This window comes from Cyclopterus lumpus, chromosome 2 (assembly GCF_009769545.1).
Source record: "Cyclopterus lumpus isolate fCycLum1 chromosome 2, fCycLum1.pri, whole genome shotgun sequence".
Taxonomy (NCBI): domain Eukaryota; kingdom Metazoa; phylum Chordata; class Actinopteri; order Perciformes; family Cyclopteridae; genus Cyclopterus; species Cyclopterus lumpus.
The window spans coordinates 10,042,102-10,067,928 of NC_046967.1; the positions used below are offsets into that span (position 1 = coordinate 10,042,102).

Here is a 25,827-nt window from a genome sequence, read left to right on the forward strand (position 1 = left end):
ATCCAATTTTTTCCATGCCTTGATTTGCTTACCTGCCCCCTCCAACAAGATGCCATCACCTCCATTCCGCAGGTTGCGTATGCTTCCACGTGTGTGTGTGTGTAGTTTTTGGTGTTATTACTCGTGTGTGAATATATGATTGACTAAAACGCGTTGCTAAAAATCGCTGCTATCGTGACATTGGTCCCGGCGTTCCCTCAAATATGGCGCTCCATTTGCAGTCTATGGCTCCATATTGGATTCTTATGGAGCTGCAGAGGGTTCCTTTGATCTCGCTATAGAGCAGAAGGGAAACAATAGTAGAAGATCCCCGAAGGGCGCGAGGCTGCGGATGAGTGTAGGATCAGTTCAGAAAGCCTCTATGCTCTCCCCTCAAAGACACAATGATCTCCTGCAAAGATCATATTCGGAAAAAAAATCCAGATTCGTCCATAATTTAAAAAAAAGACAATTTCTTTCTCTGTTGTATTTACATTGCAAGAAAAAAAGAAAAAAAAGTATAAATATTTTTTGTCCGCAGCTACTGCCGTGTAAAAACTTACTCCACAACGATCCTCAGTGGGTGAAACTCAGCCGTGCATCCACATCGCCCATCACTCCAAGCCAGACACGAGAGACGCAGACATGTGCGCCCCGAGATGAGCACAACTTGACTAAAACCCCCAAATGAGACAGTCGGGAGGAGGGGGATGCCCCTCCCCCTTCTACCCTCCAACTCTCTCTTCCTGCTTCCCCCCCCCCCATCCCCCTCTCAATCACTCTCTCTCTTTATCACTGATGCAGGGGTTTGGGAGCGTGCCCAATCAATGGAGCATAATCCCCACAAAAATGGTAGAACGAGGGGGCGGCCAATCGGCAACCCCTTTACAGGACCCTCTACCCTTTAGCCAATCAGAACGAGCGGTGAGACCGTGACCGACACTGGCCCCTGCAAGCTAAACCACAGTGACAACGACGGAGAGTGGAATTTGGGTTGAATGAGTCGCTGAAGGTGCTGAATATTTCAAGTGCGTGTACACACAAGAGGAGGGTTGAGGGGTCTTAACAGCCTTTGCACAAGCCTCTTATCTTAAGACCCACCCACCCCCCTCTCCTTGACCCAGACAACCTTTTCCACATGACCAGCTGCAGGGCACATGCACCTTATTGCAATAAAGCCAACACTATGTTTGGCCAACACACAGTGGCAGGCTTTTAGTCGGCCAAGTGTGAGAAACGGAGAGGGAGGAGAGGTCACGGGGGCTGTGGAGATTACAGTGTCAATCTGTGTGTCACACTCTAGGTGTCGCTCCATAATTGTCTCCCCTCCATTATTTCCTCCCCACATGACACCAACACCCTGCTTTTTATTAGACATTAATCTGATTCATATTCCACAGGCGTTTCCCCCTTCCACTTTCACACTCAGCCCCACCAGAGCCAACTTTAAAAGCCTCTTCTGCTGAGCATGAAAAAAAAAAGAAGAAGAAAAAAACCAAAAGAAATCTTGGCACCCTCTCCCTTTGATGTGTCTCCCCGCTTGTTCCCAAAACAGCCCACGCTCATTCAGTATTCTGATTTGCGGGCGAGGATCGGGAGAGAGTTTGTGAGTCCGGGGCGACGGCGTCTCCCTCTCTCTCCGGTGAAAAGTGGAACACTAACACACAAACTCCCTCACAGCCGGGACGTGGCGGGCAATAAATCCTCTCCATTCAAATGCTTCCTGCATTCAGACACTGGGAGCCTATATGTCACAAGCCTACAGCCGAGATACCATCGTTTTGTAACAGAAAGAGAGAGAAAAAAAGAAGAAAAAAGTCAGCCAGCTTCACTCTTGGCATCCATTATATTCAAATGAATGGTAATAACAAAACAAAAAAAGGGTTTTGGAGAGAAATCCGCAATGCAATGCCAACGGCCGCTAATGGAGCGCTTTCAGTTTATCCTCACATGAAAAAGAACAGGGGCTGTATGCTGATTTGAAGTCGTCAAAAGAGTTTAAAAAAGTGCCGAAAATAATTTAAAAAAGTATTCTCCAGAGTTCCCCAGATATATGGAAGACCCCCTCGCCCCCCCTACACTGCCTTAGATTAGCATGATTTGTCTCAAACTCGGCGAATGCTCTCGGCCCATTTAATCTTTGCACTGTGTAGCGATGGCAGAATAAATCACAATCAACAGCTGCCAACTTTGAACCGCAAATCTGCACACATCTGATGGGCGTGAGCTTTGCAATCGCTGCGGGAAACCGGCTGCTGCCAAGATGTTTACGGTCAGTGTCGAGAGGGATTGGGAACTTCGGAGGGCCCGACACATGATGGATTAACAGATGCGAGCGATTCTGTATATTAAACAGTGGAGCACAACGAAAATACAAAGTATGATACACACAAGCGCACAGCGTTGAGATCAAATACAGGGCTGCAACCAAACAAGGGTCCTTTAGTCTAATAAATGTCAGAAAGTGGCCCAAAAAAAAAATATAATAAAAAAGAGTCTGAGAAAATGTATTGAAAGATAAATGTTGAAAAGAAAAAAAAACTGAAGATTTTCTTCCCGTGTCCAGAGGTGCTCCGATTCTGATATCAAAACAGAGAAGAGCGGCCCATCCTGGACTGACGCGATGTATCACTGTAGCTCTATTAATACATCCATACACAGTGCAAATCAAAACAGGAGAAAGAAGGAAAATGACGGAAAACCGAGACAAAAGGTTGCATGCCGGTGAAAGAAAGAACGTGAAAGCAAGTAGGACAAAACTATCAAGTGTATTCAATCTACAAGCATGGGAACAGTGTGCGTGTGCGCATGGTAAATGCTGAGAAATGATGCAAGGGAAAAATCCATACCGATGCACAGATGTTAGATTCTCATTACTTGGGATGTGGTCTTGTCACTTGCCTCGTGCACTTCTCTTCTTCTGCGCATTCCTAAATTTCCAAGATTACCGGCAGCCCTCACAGCTGGAGACGGTGAGCGCGCACTTAAGAAAAGCTGACATCGGCTGCCTGTTCTTTTAATTAAGTGAAATAAATACGTTTGGTCTGATTTCCAGCAGCTGTTGGATTTTTCCATGCAAAGCAGAAGAGAGGAGCAGTTCGCACACAGACACACACACACACACACACAAAACTAAAGAAGCGGGTGTATGAGGAAGTCACCTTGGTCAGGAGGTGAGAAGGCTTTCCTGCTATGCTTTTCAGAATGAGCGAGGTTTCTCGGTCCAGATAGGAGTGCTTGGGTGAAGAGAGGATAAAGAGGAGGAACAGACACAATATAAAAAGAAGTCAGTGCCAGATGATTCTCAGAGGCTTATTAATCTAATTGTTCGTATGAAAGAAGCGTGGAAGCGAGAGGAGGTTCCATAAACGGAGCGCTCAGCAGTCGTGGTTGTCATGAGCTGCAGCTGTGGGCGAGGAAGCAATGACTGTGAGAAGCACTGTAGATATGCACAAAGCAAACTGCAATAGGTTGGAGTGTGTGAATCCGTCGTATACTGTGCATACCCATCGTCTACAGCTACACACAATCCCTCTTTCACACTTGTATACTGACATGTGCATTACACATAAACAAATGGCTGCACACTGCATGGGGATTCTATTAAAATAGTGGAAACTAAAATACTGTGTGTTCACATGGGCAAATGCCTAAAACGCATGCATGCTCTCACACACACACACACACACACACACACACAAACACACTTACAGTGGCCCGATCCACTTCACCCTCCCGTGAGGTGAAGTCAAGCTGCCGTCTGGCCCGTCGCAGTGTGACATGCTGGGAATATCAGGAGGTGCAGGCAAGGTGTGTGTGTGGATAGATACCCCAGATATAGGAAAGGATGCAAACACAGATAACATGATGACATGCAGGGGGGGGGGGGGGGACAACAACATGCATGCTCACTGTTTCTTCTGAACTGAAATACTCTGTCCTCCTTCCTCTCGCTGTTGCCCCTCAACATACACATTTGTATGAGTATATTAGCTCAGATCTTTGCCTCTGAAACAGGTTAAACTTTAGAGGATATTCTGCTTTTGTTAAAGTGCCGAGAAGCTTGGTGAGTGAGCGAAAGAATTCAGGATGTTAACCTTGTAATCCACACTTAAGCGAGCCCGATAGGAGAGTTCAATGTGTTTGTTAACACGCCGCCCGATGCACAATACACGTCCTGTATTGTGGATTGACTCTGAACATGCAGTTTCTTCCAAACGCCATGCTGTGTGTGTGTGTGGTTTAGCATGCAGGATGAGAGCTGTCCTTGCTATCACATGGGGAAATGTGCACGCAGTCTTTCACGCTATGGCTCACGCACACTTTTTATCATGAGCTGATAATGCTATGTCTACCTCTTGGATATCCTCGGTGTGTGTTGTTCTGTGTGTGTTTCAGTGGCAGTCGTACCTCTGTGCTGGTCTGGTTCTGTCCCTGTGTGCTCGGGCTGCTCTGGCCCTCCACCTCTCCACCCGCCATCACTTTATCAATGTCCAGGGAGTCCATGCTGGACGCCGAGGCACACGCTGAATTCACGCTGGACCTCTGGGACGGAGCTTCCTGCTCGCTGACCGCGCCCACCGAGCCCGTCCTCCTGTGCTGCCCGCCGCCGGACGACCCCGACGAGGGCCGCCGGAGCGTGGTGGAGGAGAAAGAGGAGGAGGAGGAAGAGGAGGAAGAGGTCTGACGTGCCGCTTCGTCCATGCTGAGCGAGGCCTTCTCCAGCTGAGAGGTGATGTCATCCAGGGAGATGTTGGCGGCCGCGGGGCGGGTGTTGAGGCTGCCGCCGCGCACCGTGTTGGCCGGCGACGCCCGGGTGCTGCTACTGGCGCTCCCTATTGGGGATTTCAAGAATAGCTCAGAGGGACCGCTTTCTAAATCAGATGTGGTCGCCTTTTTCCTAATGAATATTGAATATAGTGAGGTGAGGTTGTTAGGAAACACTGTTGTGATTTTATGACCAATAACAAAACGAGACAACAACTATTTATATTATACCAGTGTGGTAAAGCTGTGGCTTGTGTTGGCGAAAGACTGCATTTCCCTGTTGTCAACAGGATGCAGGGTCCGAGCGACTCAAAGTCCCTATTTATTTGTTTTACCTGTATTTTAGCTATTCTTATTTATTTATTTTGAGCTTTTAGGATGTTTTAATTATGTGAAGTGTCTTTGAGTATTATGAAAAGCGCTATATAAATTAAATGCATTATTATTATTATTATTATTATTATATGATTACTCTGCATGTGTTTGTTTTGGTTTCTGGCTTTAGTAAAAAGGAAAAACATGTTGGAAGCGATTTTTTTCCTTCAGATTCTTCAGCACCAGAAGAAGAGTGACATCTTCCTGTTTTACTTTGTGTTGTGGAGGAAGCAACACAAACATTATCCAAGGTCAACAATGTGGGGAATTATTTAAAAGAGTTTGGCAGAAAACATTATTGGCTTAAAATGATTATATAATTTGTTATAGGTGGGGCACCATTGTAAATGAAAATTGTGTAACAGGACTACCTCCGCTGCTTCCCCCTCCACTGGTGCCTGTGTGCTTGGTGCTGGCACTGCGCCCCCCAGGGGCCCGCTGCTGGCCTTTGTTCTGGCCACGAGATGCAGAGTTTGGTTTGGAAATGGTATTGAGCTCCTGTTCAATGGTGCACAGGTCAGCCATCAAGGCATCCAGGTCCACTGTGTCACCCTGGTTCAACGCCTCTGCAGGGAGCACAGATAAAAAGGACAGAGGAAGCACAGAGAAGGGGGAGGGGTTTCGTGAATTCTTTCGTCTGTTCTTTTTTTGGGGGGGGGGGGGGAGAGATCTGTATTGTTACGGATCTGGATCAGAGGAGTAAAGGCTCACCGTTTATGTTGTACATTGAGAAGCGGTAGGAGAAGTTAGCCATGTTCGTCTCCTGCCTGAGAGGAGGCTTCTGCAGTGGTTTCTGAGGCCTGCCATCATCCAGACTCTACAGAGCGCACGCACGCACACACACACACACACACACAAAAAGCATGAGCACATGTGCAAAAAACACACACATTCTGACATCACAGTCAAAGCACAGGATCTAAGCAACCACGTCTGCCTGCTAGTGTGTACTCACACACACACACACACACACACACACACACACACACACTGACACAAACCTGCACAAATACACAATACAAAGTGGTGGTGGGAGGGGAGTTGCTAGGATACAGGAAAGGGAGACAGGATTAGCAGTGTTAAGGTTGCTATGGATACAGCTCTTTTCTCCCTGCTCCTCTACCTGTGCGAGTCTGTATCTATGGAACCAACCGCCCTCTCATTTTGTGTGTGCTTTAACCTGCGTCAGCTTGTCCAGCTCTCCAAGCCAAGCTCCAAACATCTTGTCCAGGTCCTGGTCCTCCTTATCGCTGTCCTCCTCTGCTCCATGGTCCAGCTCATCGTCCGATACCTGCTCCATCTACACACACACACACACAGAAACAGAGGTGTATTACACACATGTATACAAATTCACACACCATCAGATCACACCCACAAAGCAGGAATGATCTAAAGGAGAAAAAAAAAAAATCTCAGCTCATGCCAACCTCACTGCCTGTTACCATGACAACCGCTCATGGACCCCTAGCGGGCACCCGGTGCAGTCTGATCGGTGGAGTGCACCCTGGCGCCTTGTGTGCTGTTCACCGCGGACACACCCAACACCTCTACAGCCAGCTCACGATCCCGAAAGAGAGGGATGCTGATGGACAGGAGGAGCAGACCGCCATCCAATAATTGACGTACTCAGCTCTTTTGAGATCTATAAACCTGCAGCGAAACCACTACACCAGAAGATATCAATCAAAGCACACTTAACATCACTAGCAGGTGGTTCTTAATGGCTGTTTGGGGCAGTGTGAGTGAAGGAAGGCACATTAGGCTGGTTGCCAGAGCCCAGCTGTGTTGTGTCAAAGGTGATGACAGAGCTCCCTCTGCTGGACACAAAGGGAACTGGCGTGAACTGCAACATGCAGCTGTGTGGCTCGGTTCTAGTAATGCCACAGAACGGTTGATGGCCTCTGAAAGGCATCTAAATATTGATATTTTACGACATTAGAACATGACAAGACGACACTGTCTAACCTTCTAGTACAGCATACTAACCACACCTTTTCAGTGTATACAAGGACACTTTTCAGGAGCCAAAGCACTAAATCAAAACACGACAATCAAGGAAACACAGAATAGCAGATAAGACCTCAGAAACAGTGCAGACATGTATCCCTTCTACAGTGTTTAATATGTAGCATCAATAACTGCTGATGTCCCTCCCCCTGCCTTCATATCATTTCTAGGTCAACTGGGCCGTCAAACTGTTTAAATAATCTGATATTACCTAACCTGCGGGGTGAAAAAAAAAAAAACACATGAATGCCAGCGTACATTCATGTGGAAGGAAAGCGTTGTCGAACAGAGGAAGAGTCACGAATGGGATGCCTGCATAGTCAAACTAAATCAGACCTGACGAGGTACTCGTCCCCTGAAGAGAGCAGAGCCCCCTCCCGTCTTGGTACAGTCCAGTTCCCCCTAATACTGTGCAATCAGATGGAATATTCCCAGGTAACACCATTGATGTTTTCAGGGGGCGTCATCCCCTCCTGCTAACAATGCTGTATGGTGTCAGTCACCAGTGGGGACCGCACCAAAGCGGGATTAACCCCTCTGATGACCCCGCGTTTGATGCAGCAAAATGAGTGTGTGTTCGGCTTAATGGACGTGTGTGTTTTCTGTGCATGTCTAACCCTTTGTGGTTCCACAGAGTGCTCAAGAGCAATTAGAAAGTCATGCTCTGTTGTTAGGAGGCGATATAAGCAGGTAATAAAAACAGGCAGTGGGTGAGAGGCAATGAAACCGGCTGCGTTTGGCAAAGCAAACAGGAATATGATAGCAACAGCAAATCGGTCAGCTGAACGCAAACACACACACACACACACACACAGAAGGAGTCGAGGGGCGCTTGTTTCAGAAGCGGTCGCATTCCAGACTGCACACGTGTTCTGCTTCCTTAAGTCACTGTATGCAGTGCTTGAACAAAAATATACTCCCCCAGTCGCCCATCCCGCCCCAGCCTTAGTGTCGCTACAGCTGCCCCTGCAATGTGTGTATGTGTGTGTGTGCATACAGTGTTGACGATGGATAGTTTCCTGTTTTGGCGCGCATATCAAACACACATGGACTTGTCATCTTGTCGTGAAAGATGGAGTATGTCAACAACAACAAGTCCACCAAGTGTGTGTGTGTGTGTCTGTCTGTCTGTGTGAGGTGTGGGGGGTAAAATGATATCCATGCACTCATGAATGTGTGTGGGAGTGAGAACAGGAAATGGCCAGGATGTGCAGAATTCCTAATTTCCCTCATGGCCTGTTGCTTGGCAGGAAACCCCAGCTGTCCTTCAGTTTATCTGTGCCACTTATTGGGGACCGGAGGGGACAGCTTCCTTCAGGACGACGTTGTAGTTTACCAGAAAAATAACAAAAAGTGCAGTTCGCCATCATTTAATTGACATGGATCCATATCACCACCAAAGAATCGTCGGTAGGAAAAGAGTTGAGTGTCCTCGCGTTGAGGCGTGACATCATGGCTGGCTCGAGGCAGACAGGAAGAGGAAATGGCTCAAATCAAATGAGCTTGCATCGCATTTGCCAATACTTTCATATGTAAATGCGCGAGCAAGAAATGAGGCAGGACACAGCTGTGTTTAAACAGCAATAAGCCTGCGGGGCGTCACAATGGTTCAAAACACACATATTTGCACACACATAAATATACACGTGCTGTAGGTACATAATCAATGTGCTTGCAAAGAATAAAAATGATGCACACACTCAAAAACAAAGAGCACTTTGAAAATAGCTCTGCAGCTGTCAGTCTAATGGAATCATCGCCTCAGTTGCGGACGATGCTGCAGGTTTAAGTGAATTACCACCTGAGGTCCTGCTTTTAAGCTTATGGAGCATGGCCTGAGAGAGAGATGGGAGGAAGCTGTGTGTGTGTGTGTGTGTGTGTGTGTGTCCTCGAGGCATCATCACAAAACAAACAACATTGGCCTTTTCCCTCCCTGACACTGCACGGCCCCTCTCCCTCGTCTGAGCAAGACCAGCACTCATCTGTGTCCTGTGAGGGTTGGGTGGCTCCGAGGTCCAGGGTGAAAGGTTAAAAGGTCAAATGGTCTGCCAAGTGGAGTCTCCCTCTGCAGCCTTGTTCCTCTTCTGGGTAAAACACTTGCAGTTCCCGCTGATGCTGCAGCACCAACAGATGAGGAATGAAGGGAAGATAAAAAGTGTGTTCTGGGGAATCGGATCGCTCTAAATCTCAGAGAAGGAGCAGCAAAGCATTCGGTGCTGAGGAGGATGAAGAGCTGGAAGAGGAGGACATGTCTATCTTTAGACTAAGTTGCTCATATCAGAGTGTCAAGAGGATTGGAAAAGGGAGCGGTATGAAGACTAGATGGTAAGTCGGTGAACAAAGAGGAGTTTTTCAATAGTTCCTACCCCCAACTACTAACGGCCAACTCTGAGACAACTGGGATCCCTCTGAATGTTCATAAGAATTAGGCTTTAGGTTTCAAACTGGCAAGTTTGGAGCACCCAAAGACTATACAAACTTCCCACAAAGAAAAGCGTCCAGTTGGGGGCCCTGGACGTTGTCGCTATGAGCCAAAAGTGCAACCCACGACCCAAAAACAAGACCCAGAAAGAAGGAGAGAAAGAGAGAAAGAAACAGTATTTGGGTGTGACAGGCAGAGTGCAACATGACATCATAGGTCAGCTGAGGTTATACTTAATACGAGTCACTAGCTTGAGGAGTACTAGTGACGTCTTTGGGTGCTCTGTCCATTGCTTAATACCTTTTCTTCCGTTTAATAAAAGTATCTCATGTATTTATCCCAGTTGAGGGCATTGGTAATGCATGGAAACAGCCAAATTGACATTCTCTGCGTCTTCAAATCCTGTTTATTGGACCAAATATAATTACTTTTTGTGAAACCACTAATTTAATCCATACAATCTAAAAAGAAAAGAAAAAAAACAGGTCCCTACTATAATGCCAAAGCCATTCACCGCCTGTTTCAGCAGCACCTGCTCTGTTCCCATCCCAACGATGATTTGCCTCCGACATTTAAGTGACAAATAAAAGCCTTTCATATTTCAATCACGCAGGAAATAGGGCTGCTGTGTGCAACATGACCGAAGCTGTGTCAACACTATTGTGGCCAGATACTCCTGCTGCGATGACGACCGAGTGCCTGTTTCCACCCAGCACTTCTAAACAGACTACTTTTGATGGAATGAGGACTGTGGAGGTTAATGAAACAGAGCCCTTTGGCTCTCATAACAAATAAATAAACGGAATTACACAAAAATGTCCAAAGCCACCGTGTCCTCACGGCTTTTTCCTCTCAAATTATCTGTACAGAAATAACTTGAGGCAAATGTCTGAAACCTTCATTCTAAAAATATTCTCAACACATCATATAATCGCACGAAAGCAAGCCAAACTTGAGAAGAAAGGGGAGGGGGACAAACGTTCACACCGAGACGAGTCCACGGGGCCAAGACGCAGACGTAGTAAAGTAAAACATTTAGCAAACCCGTGCCCCCCCCCCCCCACACACACACACACACACACACACACAGTGCTCTAAATGTGGCTGGAGGAAATGTGTCTGAGAAACGGCGAGCGTGATTATGAGGAAAAGCGGTGTGATTATGCACGTTTGAAGGGCCATTTTTTAATGAGAAACTAAACCGGCACAACCTAGCTACACAATATCTTTAAATAACAACGCTGCTGTAAGTCCCAGTGCGGTTGTGTATAAAAGATATGTAAATACAAGAACAAATATTTCCATGGAAATACCTCGGTGACTAACTTCCTGGTTTAAATCCAGCAAATGCGAGCCGAGATGTTCTGCAGCGGATTTGAAAACCGTTAAACTGAACATAAACTACATAATGTAACATTTTCCTAAATATCCCAACGTAAAACAAAAGCATATGAATTAAACCTCTTCCCATTCTCGAGAGAACCAATCATCTGGTGCGAGCGGGGGGGGGCTTCCAGCCTGAGACCGTGAATCACCTCTCACACATACATGTGTCTGATTGTCATCATAGCCATAAAATACAGCCATAAAACACGCGCGCACTGGAGTGTCGAGGTATCGTAAAGACATCCTGTGTCACAGTGAAACCGTTTAAATGGCAACACATACTTTCGAGTGCGTGTTGCGTGCGTGCGTGTGTGTGTGTGTGTTGTGTGTGTGTCTAGACAGCCAGAAGAAAGCATTTATTGCTGCTATCAAAAATGTTTCCGCGCCGATGAGACACATGAAGTGTTCTCATTGTAAATGTGCGCGCATGCAGTAATGGTTATTTCCAGGCGCAGTCTGTGGTTAATTGCATACTCCTCCATCCCTTGGTCCACTCCCTTCAGGCACAGATGTTACACCAGGAGAGGAGCAAAGGAGGCCCCAAAAACAAATGTCACCGGGTCAAACACACGTTATGTTAAGTAAAAAGAGAAAATGTGGTGGAAAGCTGGAGCCAGCAAGCATGTGCCAGTAAAATAACTCTTTGAACGAGGGAGCGGCTAGTCGGCTACTGTCCAAAGGGTGTGGTCTTTACTTTCCATTGACCCGTAGTGACCCATGATGACATAACATCCATCCGATGGATGAGACATGTTGGGTGGATGCAGCCTTAAAAAGGTTAAAGGATCAGGCGCGTGCTTGACAAGGAGATTGGAGGTTTTAATTAGAGAGAGGATCATACAGAATGAGGGGGGTGTGTCGTCGTGGAGACAATTCAGTCCTATAAAATCCGAAAGGCAAACATAAAAGAGGGGAAGGAGTGATGGGGAAAGAGAGACAAGATGAGTAATAGGCCAGGGGGGAGGCGCGGGGGAGGGTGATGGAGGGGATGATGAATAGGTACAATAATGGAGAGAGGGAGCCGGCTATTAGATCGTGAATAAAGGGGAAACCCTGATGGCCAAAACAACTACTTCAGTGTCATTAGTCAAGCACGACGGACAGGAGGAAGTTACACACACACACACACACACACACACACACACACACACACACACACACACACACACACACACACACACACACACACACACACACACACACACACACACACACACACACACACACACACACACACACACACACACACACACACACACACACACACACACACAGAAAGAGAGAGAGAGAGAGAAAGAGAAAGAGAAAGAGAAATAGAGAGACAGAAAGAGAAAGAGAGAGAGCAGGCAAAACTGAGACGAAGGAAGTGTGAAAATGCATGGTCACACTGGTGGGCGGCACCTGAGCGAGCCAAGCCTCCAGCTGCCCCGCATCTATTCGAGCAGCCAGCGCCATGGCAACACTCGTGCACATCTCTGCGTCGACCCGCTACTCAGACAGACACGCAGCTTCCAGAAGGCTTCAGCGTGAGCTCGGGCTGGATCTTCATGCAATAACTGACACACACATCCGTACAAGTGTACACCTGCATCTTTTCTTGTCTTTTTTTTGTGTCTCTGTGTCCCCGTTTCGGACAGTCGCCTTTGCACACAAACACACTGACCGAGGTCAGCCTCCCTGCTTCCCTCCGGGGCAGCGGTCCAAATGTGAAATCAATAGTCTTGTCCCTGCCCTCGAGAGATTGGGTTACATCCACACACCTACATATGTGCACACGCATACATACAGAGGGGGGTTCAGGTGGTCTGCTGCAGAGGGCTTGCACAGTTTTAAAAGACAAAAAAGAAAGTAGCCAGACATTAAAAGCAGGCACTCCTTGTGTGAAGCACACGGGTAGAAAGAGCTGCAATGCTGGGAAGTCAATCTCCAACTTGGTGTTTTCTTGTGTTATTATTTAGTAACGCCAAATGTAAGACAGTAAGAACCTGCAGTAACTGATTTAGATAAATGGGTTGTGGTGGTATATGGGGCACCGGATAACATGGTTGCAGGGTTTCTGCAAGGTTCACATATAGTTCAACTTGAGACCTTTTAAATACCACATGCAATGTGGTTAAATACCTGTTTTCAAAGTATGTTGGAAAACCAGTAGGGACCTTGAATTATTTAGTATTATTGCACTAAGTTCGTTCTGTACTTCCCAGCAGTAAATATATATTATATATATAAAACTCCAAATGAGTTTTCATAGCCCTCTCATCTACTGTAGATAAATAAAATAATTACGAGGCCAACAGCTTCCATCATACTTTAGTTGCTTGCTTGAGCAGAACAGGAGGTTTACATCTGCCACCTGTTAGGGAATACAAAGCACACTAGTAGCACACATGCCCCAAAACACACACACACGCGGAGGGATATTTCATCTGAACAACACATTCATACTGCAAAACGCCAGCATGCTGCACCTCAAGGCAGAGAGAAATGCACGGACGCCTGCACACATGCCACGAGCAGCTGGGAATGTCTTACTCTGTTCGCGTACTACGTTTCCCCATCTCCCCCTTCTGCTCGCCCCATAACCCCTGCAGCTGGCCCCTGATTGGCTACTGATGAACAGCTTCTTGTTATCTGAATTCAAAGCAACTGTCCCAAGTGGTGGTTTGTGTTTCTCATCATAACAGACACCCGCCTACGCCACCTCCAGCACTCCTGCCGTGCCAATATTGCCATTTTTTAGATTTCGGAGTGGGTTTCTTTATATTTTCCAAAAGGACTTAGTGGTTACAACTTGTATGTTTTCAGTAACAGCCGGGGGAGATCGTTTCAAGGACGGCCTGTCTGCAAGACTGCCCGGTGCATGAATGAAACGGTTGCCGTGACAACCGCATTGCGTAAAGAACGATGGCACATTAGCCGCATGTGCACGTTGAATAATATCGACAGCTGAGCGTCAAAGTCAGCATGCACCGCCCCGCATGACACCGACACACACACACAGACACACAGACACACACACACACACGATCATAAACCTCTCTGACACATGAGCATCCCGACTTCCTGGAACAGTTAAAGTCCAGGGGTGCTGGCTTCCTCCTCTCAACCTCAGGCTCCGTCACCGCTGCCGGGGTCCCAGTTTAAAAGCCGGCTTGCTTCCACAGCCGCACAGCAGGGCTTTTATTTTTACACATCGCCGGTATACACGTTTAAATACTTAGTCCAGATGTGCATTTTCCAACTGACAATCAATGGATAAGAAAACTGTATTCATTCCCCCATCACAATATGGAAGTCATGCCTGGTATTAATCAGAAAAGGGTAGATTCATCTTTTACTCCTTGGATACTGGTCAATAAAATATACACCACCCCAACCAGACCTGCAGAACATTGGAATTGGCTCGTTTTCCTAAATAACAATGAACTCAATATCATGTGAAATGCCACCCAGTAAGCCATTTCATTTGTCGAGAGGTTTTGATTCTGTTCATCAGCTCCCCATCAGTTATGATGCACTTTTCTTTTTCCGATTTCTGATTTGTGAGTCGAGGGTCAAATTCTTGGCATCAAATGTGACGGAACGGCATAAATATTAACAGTAGATAATTAAAATTAAAACCTAGGTGCTGACGTGTGCGGTCATGTGTGAATTTTGATATTGCCGGAGTCACACAGCCAGGACTGCACTCTAGAAAATGACTCGGTTGCCATCCCTTGTGTGAATATAAGTGGAAACACTGAGCCTCCGAGTTGCAAATTCAACGCAGATCTGTGATAGTGAGAGAATAAAGGCTCACTGTAAGGGAGCAGCTCCGTGCAGCCGACCGCAGCCAGTCGACCTCACATGGTTCCACTTTAGTCAAGAATTATCTCCTTCGGCAGCGAAGACTCTCCCCAGACAAGATCCTCAGCGGCTCGACTACTCTTTCATTTGGCTTTGATTTACAAGGCACTCTGACGAAGGTTTTTAAAAAAGGTGTGGGGTGTGTGGGGGGGGGGGGGGGGGGGGGGGCTCCCGCTCTGGATTTACCTCTTTTTACAACAAACACACAAATCCACCCTGTCAACTGTGGCAGTGAGACGACAGACGATAGCTGCTTTGAGCACATGACGCCTGTCAGAGGGGCTGCGATAGAACCAGCATTTGTGACCACCTTAAATATAACTTCCCTGGTAGCTTGCTGCAGCAGCAGCAGCAGCTTGTCAAAAAATAAAAAAAAGTCTCTGTGGCATTCAAGCATAAGTATTGCAAAGCTTACTGGCAGCAATGTCAATACTGCTTTTCCCTTTTCCCCTCTGCTCAGACGTTATTACCCACAGAAAGTAGCAATGGCACCATTAACTCACTCCAGGTTACAGGAACTCTTACCTCTGAAGTGGCTTTCTCTCCTTCCTACTGAGGTTAAAGGTCAAACGAAACCACCACTCCACTCCACTCTGTGTCGGGGCTTTTATCCTCTGGAAATGAGACAAAAAAAAGAAAGAATAAAATCTATCAGATGCAATTAAGTGTCTATTTTTGTGACTAAAAACACAATCCACGCGTTGGTCCCGCCATCCAGGGCCATTAGAGAATGGCGAGAATCCAAACTTATAGATCGTTTGTTCTCGCTGCACTGCGGGAGAAAAAAGACCTGGCAGCTAGAGGAAGGCAGGCTGATTTCACTCTCACAAGAATGCAGGGGATTAACTCTGGAGTGTGCTTGAGCGCGAGACTTAACTAGGCACAGACAAAAAACGACACGCACAGCCAGAGAGACACTTATCGCAGAGCTCTGAAAGCAATCAAGCGCGCCGGCTCTTCCTCCGCTATAAACCGCTGGCGTCATTACTGCGAGGGATTAAGAACGTGACATTTGAGCCACGCGGAGGCTGTCTATATTCCACGACGGAGCCCGTCAGACCCACACACGCAGCCAACTTAATGAGCAGGCCGACCACTAAAGGCTCATCATTTCTCAACACGAGTCACGAGCCGAAATCCACAAACCGTGTCAAAACTCTTCAAAACAATGGCCTCAACCATGCTGAGCAGGCGTCTAAACATTTCAACGAATCATCAGCTCATCAGTGCCGACTCATGACAGCCGAACCTTATTTTATCCAAAACAAATGGATGCTGAATCACAGTCTGGCCGGAGAGGATAATGTCACGCAGCCTGTTGGGTGTAGGTTTTAACATACTGAGTTTCAATGCTATGATTTGGCCACAGTGTGTGTTTACTGTGTGTGTGTGCGTGAGGCAGCTGATGTTGTGGATGCCTACTGGGAAGTGCTTCCCGCTGGCTTCAGCTGTTCCTTCATTTTTAATTTTTTTTCTACACACCAACTGTTGTTCAGCCCCAGCATGTGGCCCCTATTCTTGGTTTGAAGAGTGCGCACGAGTGTGTTTTCACAGCAAACGGACCTGTGGTCCCGACTTCTGGCGCTCGCCTGTGCCCGTCATCCATACATGTGTGTCAAAAACACACACACACACACACAAATGCCTTCTCGGATTACGGGTCACCCCCTCCCCCGTCATCTCTGTGGTGTCACTTGCACACGGTTAACGTGTGATATCCCTCAGTCAACACAAGGCCATTGAGCAGGTGTGGCAGTGACACACGGATCCGTGCAGCTGCAGGGAACACAGTCGCCCCAGTCACAACAGCACAGGGGCCGGTGGGGGGGCAGCTGCTCCGATGCCGAGGACAAAGGCCGGCCGGCGGCACATGCACAGACAAACGTTAGCAACTTGTGATCAAAGAGGGAAAAGATGAAGCCTATTTATGAAGCCTGTGCATTGAGCTATATAGAGCTAGATGCCCTGGAAACAATATCGCCTCTCATTGCTGGATACTGAGGCGACTCCTTGGACACTTTGAAAACACACAGCCCAAGAAGGGTGCCCTGTGTATCACTGCCCTACCTACAATTCGCTTCAATGGACTTTATGTGGCCGAGATCAGTGCCCCACTTCGACAACAGACCAAGGGGAAACACACGGTCCAATGTGGTGGACACAGGTGTGTCCTTGTCCACCCGCACTCCTTCCCATCAACAGCAATCCTTCGGGGCAGCTCCTTTCCTGTCCGGGCAGGAAGTGGGAAGGAGGGCAGGGCACTGTACGAGCAGGGGTGATGATGTCAGAGCAGGAAAAGAAAGACGGGACTGTTGTCGGGGGAAGTACATTGAATGAGTAAGAGCTAAAAGCACCGTTGGTGCAGAGTGGCCCAATCCTAAATATGTGACCTCCACTAATTACCCTGTGAAAGGTCCTTCTTGTGATGGGAATTTAGCGTGATGGACTGGTTTAAAAATCAGGATTTTAGACAAAACACATGACAGACGGATCCCGAACTGGCATTAAAAAAAAAAACTGCAGATATGACACACAGCACAAGTAAATGTACAACGTCTTTGTTACTCAGGATGACGCACCACATCAACAGACCGGTGTATATTATGCCCGTCGCCCCATTAAAAGAGCAACAGGACCTCATTTTATTCTCATTCATTCACAAGGATTCACGTTATGGAAAGAATATGTCATGATCCAATAAACACCATAAGAAAAACACAAGTAAGGCCCTAGGTTTTTTTTCCCCTTTAGGCTTTTGCACAACAGCATATTAAATAGGACAATTCCATTATTTTTAAAATTATTATTCTCATTATTGTGGCCATTTTGGTTCACAATCACTTTGGATGGAATAATTTACAGTAGAATACAATCCAGTCCAACATCAACAACTGTACAGTTGAATCAACACATCTCCTCACAAAGTCCTGCATGGTAGTCGGGGTGGATTGCATTAAATGGAGGTTTACATGTCATGTTGTGAGATGATAAAAACTACTCAGAATTCAAGATTATAATAACCATTTTCTAAGCAGAGAGGGAAGTCTGATCTTTAACTTTTCCTGCACAAAAAAAAACAAAAAACAGAAACCACAGAGACTAGATTAATGATTGAAGATGCATTCCACTCATTCTTGTGTTGCCTTACAAGTTAACATCTGCAAATGTGATACATTACGACATTGTAAAAAAGACCATTCAGTCCTATAATCTGATGGTGACCTCGGATTCCCGACACTAAGTAGATACACTCTCCTAATTCACTAATGATCTGTCCGACAATGGCTGGAGCCAGAGCGACGTATCGATCAGAAACACCCAACGGCATCTTAGTCTGGTCTCAGAACAAGATAAGGCCTTAGCAGTGACCCTGAGCAATTCTCTGGAAGGGCATTGAGGGAAACCATCAGTCAGCTGATTGAGGGCTCGCCACAAAGCCGATCCTCGCTGGGAAGGCGCATTAGTATTGATCAAGGCGAGGCGTGAAACTTTGCTTCGTGGCGCTGTGCCTGACCTCTTGTCAAATTCAAATTCTAATTTTGAGCATGACGTCATCTGGTGAACACCGGATTATTCAGTTCAGGTTTTATTGAGTGTACTCAACGTCTACAGGAGCCAAAGAGCCTCTTGGTCACATGATAAGCGAGTCTTTGTAGCGAGGCTAAACAAACAACCTGCGTTCACCTCACGGTAAAGGTTGTTGTTCAAACCGACCTTCCACTATCATCACAGGCTACTTCTGCCTCCCCTGCTGGCACAAGGTGATGCCTGGTTGCGATTACAAGGAGCTGAAACGAGAAACCACACATGGTGGGAATTATGGAATAATGCTGCGTCAGGAATGTTCCCACGGTGGCCAGTGGGATATGATGGAGGTCCCACTGGCTGGCTGGCTGCCAGCGGGGTTTATGGGTAATGTAACACACACATGCAGAGCTACATGTTCAAATGCCTCTCGCGTTAAGTCAACACTTGTACACGTTTCTCCTTTGTTTGACCAAAATAGTCCTTTGTGTGCACTGAAACTCTCGGACCTCATCATCTCACTTGTCGTTCACGGCGGTTCATTCCAATAGTCTCCAGAGGGGGATCACCAGCAGCAGTGGAAGGGGTGAGGGTCGGGGCGACTGACCCCAAATATGCCAGTGATCATCCCCCGGGGGCCTCAAAGGCAATCACGGTGCCAAAAGCCAGAGTCCGATCTGGATGCCCGCGTGGCACGTGGGCCGGAATAATCAGGAATCACTAGAGAGTGAAGATCAGCGGAGCGGAGAGAGAGATTAGTGAAGCTACTCAGCCACTAACTTTATCCGGAGACTCAATGGAGGCTCGGGCTCACTCGAAGAGCTGCCAGGGTATGAGATTTGGAAAAAGACACACACACACACACACACACACACACACACACACACACACAGTGAGATTAAGCCTGCAGGTTTAAGTGCCTGTCAAGGGATTCTCTTGCGAAAATGTGTCAATCGGCTTCTACCGCGGCTGCTGCCACTTGGGTTCTCTCTGCGTTGTAGGTCACTGACTGAAACTCCAGATTCCTTCTTCAGTGTCCTTCATGAACCCTGCTGTTATAAAAAAATTTTTTTTAAAACAAATAAATAAAAAAAGGGAGCAGCCTGCCAAATTCATGCTGTAAAGTAAATGCGGAGCACTAGCTTTGTGAAAAAAAGTGTGACTTCCAGGATTTGGCAGCGAGAACCGAAGGATGACCTCAGTGTTTCCAAGCGGTCGTATTTCACATGACATCACTGAAGAACATTTCATTTGTTCTTATGAGCCTCGCTCTCCTTCTCCTCCATCTTTCCTGTTACATCTTGCACCCTCTTTCTCGCAGGTCTTCTGTCAGCCCAGTTGTGGATTCCCCGGCGACACGGCGATGTATGGCGACCCTCGTGGCTCTTCGCCTCGGGATGTCATGACAAGGGGCCGGCTGCTTTCCAGCCGCGCACCTCGTACCCCGTCCCAGAGGTTTTACCATGAGCCGAAGTAGTGTAGCTACTTCTAACAGACATGAGCCGGGGTAGCTTTCATGATTATGGGAGGGAGTGTAGTTAAAGTCGGAGGGGGGGGGGGGGGGGGGGGGGCGAGAAAGTAGGCTACAGTGCATATTTAATGGGAAAAACAAGCCATTTCAGCACCCAGTTTTTGGGTGTACTGCTAGTTCGTGGCTTGAACTAAACACAGAAACACTTGAATCAGTTGGAACATTTAAATAATATAGGAGTGAGCCTGTTTTCGCCTTCAGTGCAGTGCCTCTATGTAGTGCAGCTGAATCCCAACAACTGCTACAGTTCAAGAGGATGACAAGTTAAATCCAGTGCACCCTCAGGTCTGGAATCTATTTTTTATGTGCTGCAAGATATTTGTTTATTTCAGGCAAACAAGACCAAAACCACCACCCCTCCCACACACACACACAATGTGATGCTAACCTCAGGACACCATAATCACTGTCACGGGATCCTTGAATTTCTCCGAAGGTCTTATAAACGCCGCAATTGTTAGTGTATTCTAAGTGGTATATAACACTGAATCCTCAGTGGATTTGACTGGAATGTAGCCCCGCAGGTCAATGATTAGAAAGCAACTGCAGAAACACTGTGGGCCAAGCGGCATGGCATTTCACAGCGGGGGTGAGGGGAAACCGTGCAGTTCACTTTTCTCACATCTGTGTTTGTACGATGGACTGGAAGAGTTTCCAGAGGCTGCAAAAAGGCAAACAAACAGCAGCGGGCCCCGTGAACACAAGACACGCGCAACCGCTGCTCTGGTTTCATGAGAACAAGCTGGAGAGGGGGAGCGGAGGCGACACAGGAACTGGCCGTGCACGATGTTTATCCCAGGCTACAAAGAACTGTCTATTTGATGCAATTCAAATTATATTTGGGATGCAAAATAGAGCATGTGAAAGAAAGCAATACTGAGAGTGAGATCCCACGTGCTCATTTCCAAATCCAAGTCTTACACCAGACAGATCATACATCACCCAGTCGACCGTGCATGTTTTTTAATACAGCAGTCAGACAGCACGTGTATTTTTTCCTCTGAGTCAGCACTTTGTGCGCTCTTGCTCTCTCCGAAGCACTCCTGCTTGCCTTCAGCGTGTTGTGTTCTCACCATGTCAGAGACCCATTATCCACGGCCCAGCTCAGACGGGACGCCACATCCATCAAAGCGTCCCGTGACTGCAGCGGCAGAGCTTTGACTGGACTTGGCGGCGGATTAAATGGGCAGGTGGGGTGGGTAGAGAAAACACAATACCATAAATCTCCGCCTCGCTCTGCGCTCTACTCCTGTCGCGGCTGCTGGCACTCCAGCTGAGAATTCCCACTGGGATGCTCAGATCAGATTCAGGGTGATTGCCCAACTGTGTGCAACTTAACTTCAGTTGAGCAAAAATAAAACACAGTAAAGGGCATCAGGGCTTAGTGACAGTCACAGGTGTTGATCTGCATGTGATAAGAGTAACAATCATTTCTTGTCACGTGCACTTCCACCTTAACAAAGACCGGCCCCCTGCAACAGTAAATGGAGCAGACCATCTGTAATGCAGAATGGGGGTGGAGGGGGGAGAACCAGCCACCTGCCATTGTCAAAGTCGCACTGATTAATAGCTGCCTAAGCTGCTTAAACACACTGTACAGTGAACGAGGTAGCACACAAAAGGGACAATTAACGACTGAACAATAATCTATCATAGCAGATCAGATACAGTACAGGAAAATAGGTCACGGAAGAAGTGGTGTTGAGATGAAAACGGACAGCTATGTAGCTTAATGGCTGCAACCCGACCCGATAAATGACATCCGAGAGGACATATCTCCATAAGAACCAGAACTGCTTCTGGTGTCTGTCCCTCTGAATCAAAAAGAAAGTGCTTATTTCCAAACCCACAGTTTTGTACAGATGTATAAAGGAAGAATCCATTCAAGCAGAAGCAGAGGTATCAGTTTCTCCAATTAAAGTAGCCTCAGTAGACCAGAATGCAATGCAACAAGTGCAGGCCCGTTCTCTCCGATGGCCATGAAATAACTCCCGGAACACACACGAATAGTATCCAGCAATGTCAAAGTACCCAAAAGGGGACTTTTCCTTTTAAGAGTGTAAATCCCACCAGGACTGACCCGTACTAAAAATGTAAACACTCGTGAAAGTGCCTAGGAGGGGGGAGAACACGTTCACCCAGTGCCACAGATTTAAAAAAACGAACCAATTGTGGAACAATTTTCGCAGTCGTCTTTATTCAGCGGTGTGCATGCGCTTGAGTGCACCTGCTGGGCCGAGGCCAAGATCTTGCATTGCCCTGAGAAGAGAGGAGAGTGCCCTCCTTCTGCCTGCTCCAATCAGCGGCTGCATTGTCCAGACATCGTCGTGACACACCTTGATCTCTACGCCTTCCACACCAGCGAGTAAAAGTGCATGCTTTATTTCAGGCTCCACGACCTTATCCTCACTATTGACCTTGTCGAAAGAGCCGAAATCAATCATCTCAAAAGGAAAAAGGCTGCGTGTGGATTTAAAACAATTATTTTCCTGCCTTAGAGGGGCGATGATAAAAGTCTGCAAGTGTGTACGAAAAGGCCAACAGGAAGAGCAGGTCTCTGTCAGGAGCAGAGGAGAATTTGCAGGCCACTGACGGGCGGGCTAGCCATTTGTCTTTGTTTCCAAATGGCAGGGGCAGCTGCCATCAAAGGTCAGCAAAATGTTACCAGAACAAGGCCCTATAGAGGCCGGGGACCACGTGCCCGTGACAAGAGGGGGGGTGGGGGGGGACACACACCCAGGTGGAACGACACTCACACACTTTCTCTCTCTCTCTCGTACGTCGTAATGTGTGGCATCTCCTTTGGCAACAAGGAGCTGGGCGCTGACGCAGCTGGTGGAAGTTTATTCGCAACTCCCCGACCCAAGCCGAGATACTTCCCATCAGTGAAAATATCAGATTACACGCCCCCCCCCCCTTCATCAGAATGCGTGTGTTGAGGGCTGCGTTTGAAGTGCCATCCTCCCCCTTGCCCTCCTTTGCTCACCTACACCCCCGGCTGAAACCCAAACTGGGTAAACGTACACCAACCTCCATCGCCACCCTTTAACCACCGTCTCTGGAGCTTTTGTGCGGAACAGTCTTTTGCCCAGGGACATGGGTGGGTGGGTGGATGGAGGTCAGACACACACAAATCTGTCACACACATTCTCGTGGGATCATTCGTCAAGCCCATCATTTATTTGACAACTGTTTTTCTCCTCTAATCAACTACATCCCGAGGAACTCAAGCGTGCACAAAAATAGAAGGATGAAAGGCAGCAGAGAGATGGAGGGAGAAAAGCAGCAAGTAGAACCCCCCCCCCCCCCCCCCCTCCCCTCCCATTGGATGAATGCGAAAACCATGTTTCTGGTTATGTATTTTGAGCTCTTCCAAAATATATATATCTCCCTGTCTCTCCCCTCGGTTCTCTTTCCAACAGCCTCCAGACAGAAAGCTGACAGAGAAGAATTCCTTACATGCACTTTAAAAACAGGAGCAGTGAAATGACACGCTCTCGTCTAACATGTGTTTTACCTCTGTGGCTGGAAATGTAATCCGCGACTGAGCTGTATGCCATACTGCCTGGCTATTAAATCTACTGAGTGAATGTCTTGTAGGAGCCGACCACATGACGTGCACGTCCCACCGTTACTGATGTGTTTTGCACCGATGCCATCGGGGAAACCCCCCCCCCAAAAAAAACTACAATCGTGTTCTCATCGCGATATTGCTGCAGCTGCAATGACAATAACCCCTGGTTCGAATTAAAATGTGCCCCAAAAAAAGTTGCAAAACATAACCAGTTGATGGTAAAAAGTTAGAGACACAATAACAAAACCCAAAAAGGACAACACTGGGTTATCAAGAAGTACCAGATGTCCTCTTCTGTGTCCATGACTGGATACTAAAGTGACATCTGACTCAACCAAACTCGTGCTATATTTCTCTCTTGCAACAAAAACACAACAACCTCAAAAAGGCATCTGCCTGAGGGGGAGGCGACCAGAAGGCCAGTAGTTATTTTCATCCCATTACCTAAACGCACAGTAAGCGAACGTGGATGCATTGTTCCTGTACCGTCTCCATGCACAGAATAATGGGCTTCTAGTCTGGCGCTTTGTGGATGCAAATCAAGCGTGCCTTAAGGACACAGACAGCCTATTATAATGCCTCTGTGGGGGGAATAAAAGGCCGGGCCAAGTGGCTTCTTTTTGTGTTTGGTGAACAGAAGAGATACAGGTTTTGAAATTAAATAAAAACCGCCCTGGCTTGGCCTTGGTGGCGTAAAATAACACTTGCAGAGAAAGTGTACTGAATGGAAACCCTGGGCCCATATGGTAGCCAGCCAGGCTGTTGCATGGTGTGCAGCCCCCTCTTCCACCAAATGACCTTTGAACCCCGCTGTCAATGAGGGGGTCATTATCTCTCCAATGTTAATGTCTGACTGAGAGGAGAAACACAGCTTGGTTTTTAATGGGAGCCTCTGTGCATTTATGCCAGTGAAGGAGCAGCAAAGTAAGGAAAACACACACACACACACACACACACACACACACAACATGTCGGAGCTTTAACTTTCCCACCAGGCTGAACAGCGTTGCTAATTCTTCTGGCAGAAGTGGATGCTGGCATTAAATATGATTAATAGCCGCTGGTCAAACCGGCTCCATGGTGTCCAGCCCGATGCCCAACAAAGGGAATTTAAAACAGTGTTCACGAGCTGCAGCGGAGGAGGAAGCGGATGATGACCCGACACCTTTTGGCAATCATGTCACAGCTTTCTGGTCGACAATACAATGCGTTTTTTTAAAAAGAAGAAGAAAGTATAATGCACCAGCAGCATACGACAGAAGAAAACCCATCGGCCATTAGCAGCAGCTGGCAGCCTCTCCTCCCGTTAAACAGGGTGGAGACCGCACATCTCCCCCATCTGCACGGCCACACACATTGGAGGGGGGGAGGGAAAATATGTGGAGAATAGCTCCTCGTAAGGAAAACAACCACAACACAACCACAACACAACAATGGGCTCGCGTTCAAGCGCCTCTCCCCGTGAAGAGCTGCGGCTCTTTTCCCAGTCGGCCCAAACGCTGCACGCCCTTTCTCCCCCAAGAAAGGGCTCGTTCAATGGCCGCACAGGGGGGGGGGGGGGGGGGGCACATTTAGACACATTGAGACACACACACTTTTTTTATTCAACACACACGTCTTCTAAATAGTGCTCGACCATAAGAAGGGAGGTAAACATGCAGACTCGTTTTCTCGAGGACGCAATCTAGGATGGGCTGGCATGATAAACTGTCATTTATCATTGTCGTTAAGGATGTGTATTCAACTGGGGGAGGAGAGGGTGGGAAAAAGAGTGTTAGATTATTAAAACATGCAGGAATAGAAAAGCAAAAATCCACTTACAGTCAAATGGGATTCACAAAGAGGATCCTCTCTTCTCTTGTGTTCTCCAACGGGAGAGCAAATAGCACTGCCCTCAAAGGGGGGGGGGGGGAGAAGAAAACCTCCCGATGTGTTTAACTATCTGCTTAAAAGATGAATCTCGCTCAAAAAGAAGCTGCCCGTTATCCTCATGTTTTCACACGTTGCCTCGTCCACAGACACTATCCCGTTCCCTTTCCCATTCTTCTCTCCCGGAGCTGCCGAGGAGACACGCTGAGCGTCTCCGTCGTTTCCTGTCCAGCCCAGAAGCCGACGCTGCCTTCAGGGACGGTGGGAAATATCTGACGCCACAGTTGATCGCAGGGAAGAGGGATTACCGAGCGAAACGGTAGATAGGGGAGAAGAAGAAGACACATTGCGGTGTTACCCGAGATGACCAAAAGAAAAACACATTTTAGCATAGTTTTCTGACGATTAATTGGTACAAAAACAATCATATATATTTAAATATATATATATATATATATATATATTCTTTATATATTCTATATATATTCTATATATACCCACCAAAGGAGGAGTCCTGGAGGAACACTGAAGGCAGCATCAGTT

The 25,827-nt window shown here is 47.3% G+C and overlaps 1 protein-coding gene across 1 annotated transcript in view; it reads right to left on the bottom strand.

Annotated features, from left to right (window-relative positions):
• raph1b (Ras association (RalGDS/AF-6) and pleckstrin homology domains 1b) overlaps positions 1-25,526 on the bottom strand; it is a 35,002-nt gene extending 9,476 nt beyond the window's left edge. The window contains exons 1-7 of the mRNA XM_034551125.1: positions 25,237-25,526; positions 15,311-15,399; positions 6,302-6,421; positions 5,833-5,938; positions 5,493-5,687; positions 4,390-4,814; positions 3,691-3,762 (exon numbers count right to left, since the gene is read on the bottom strand). Coding sequence (XP_034407016.1) covers positions 3,691-3,762; positions 4,390-4,814; positions 5,493-5,687; positions 5,833-5,938; positions 6,302-6,421 — 918 coding nt within the window. The 5' untranslated portion in view covers positions 15,311-15,399; positions 25,237-25,526. The remainder of the gene's footprint in view (positions 1-3,690; positions 3,763-4,389; positions 4,815-5,492; positions 5,688-5,832; positions 5,939-6,301; positions 6,422-15,310; positions 15,400-25,236) is intronic.
• Between the last annotated feature and the right edge of the window lie 301 nt (positions 25,527-25,827).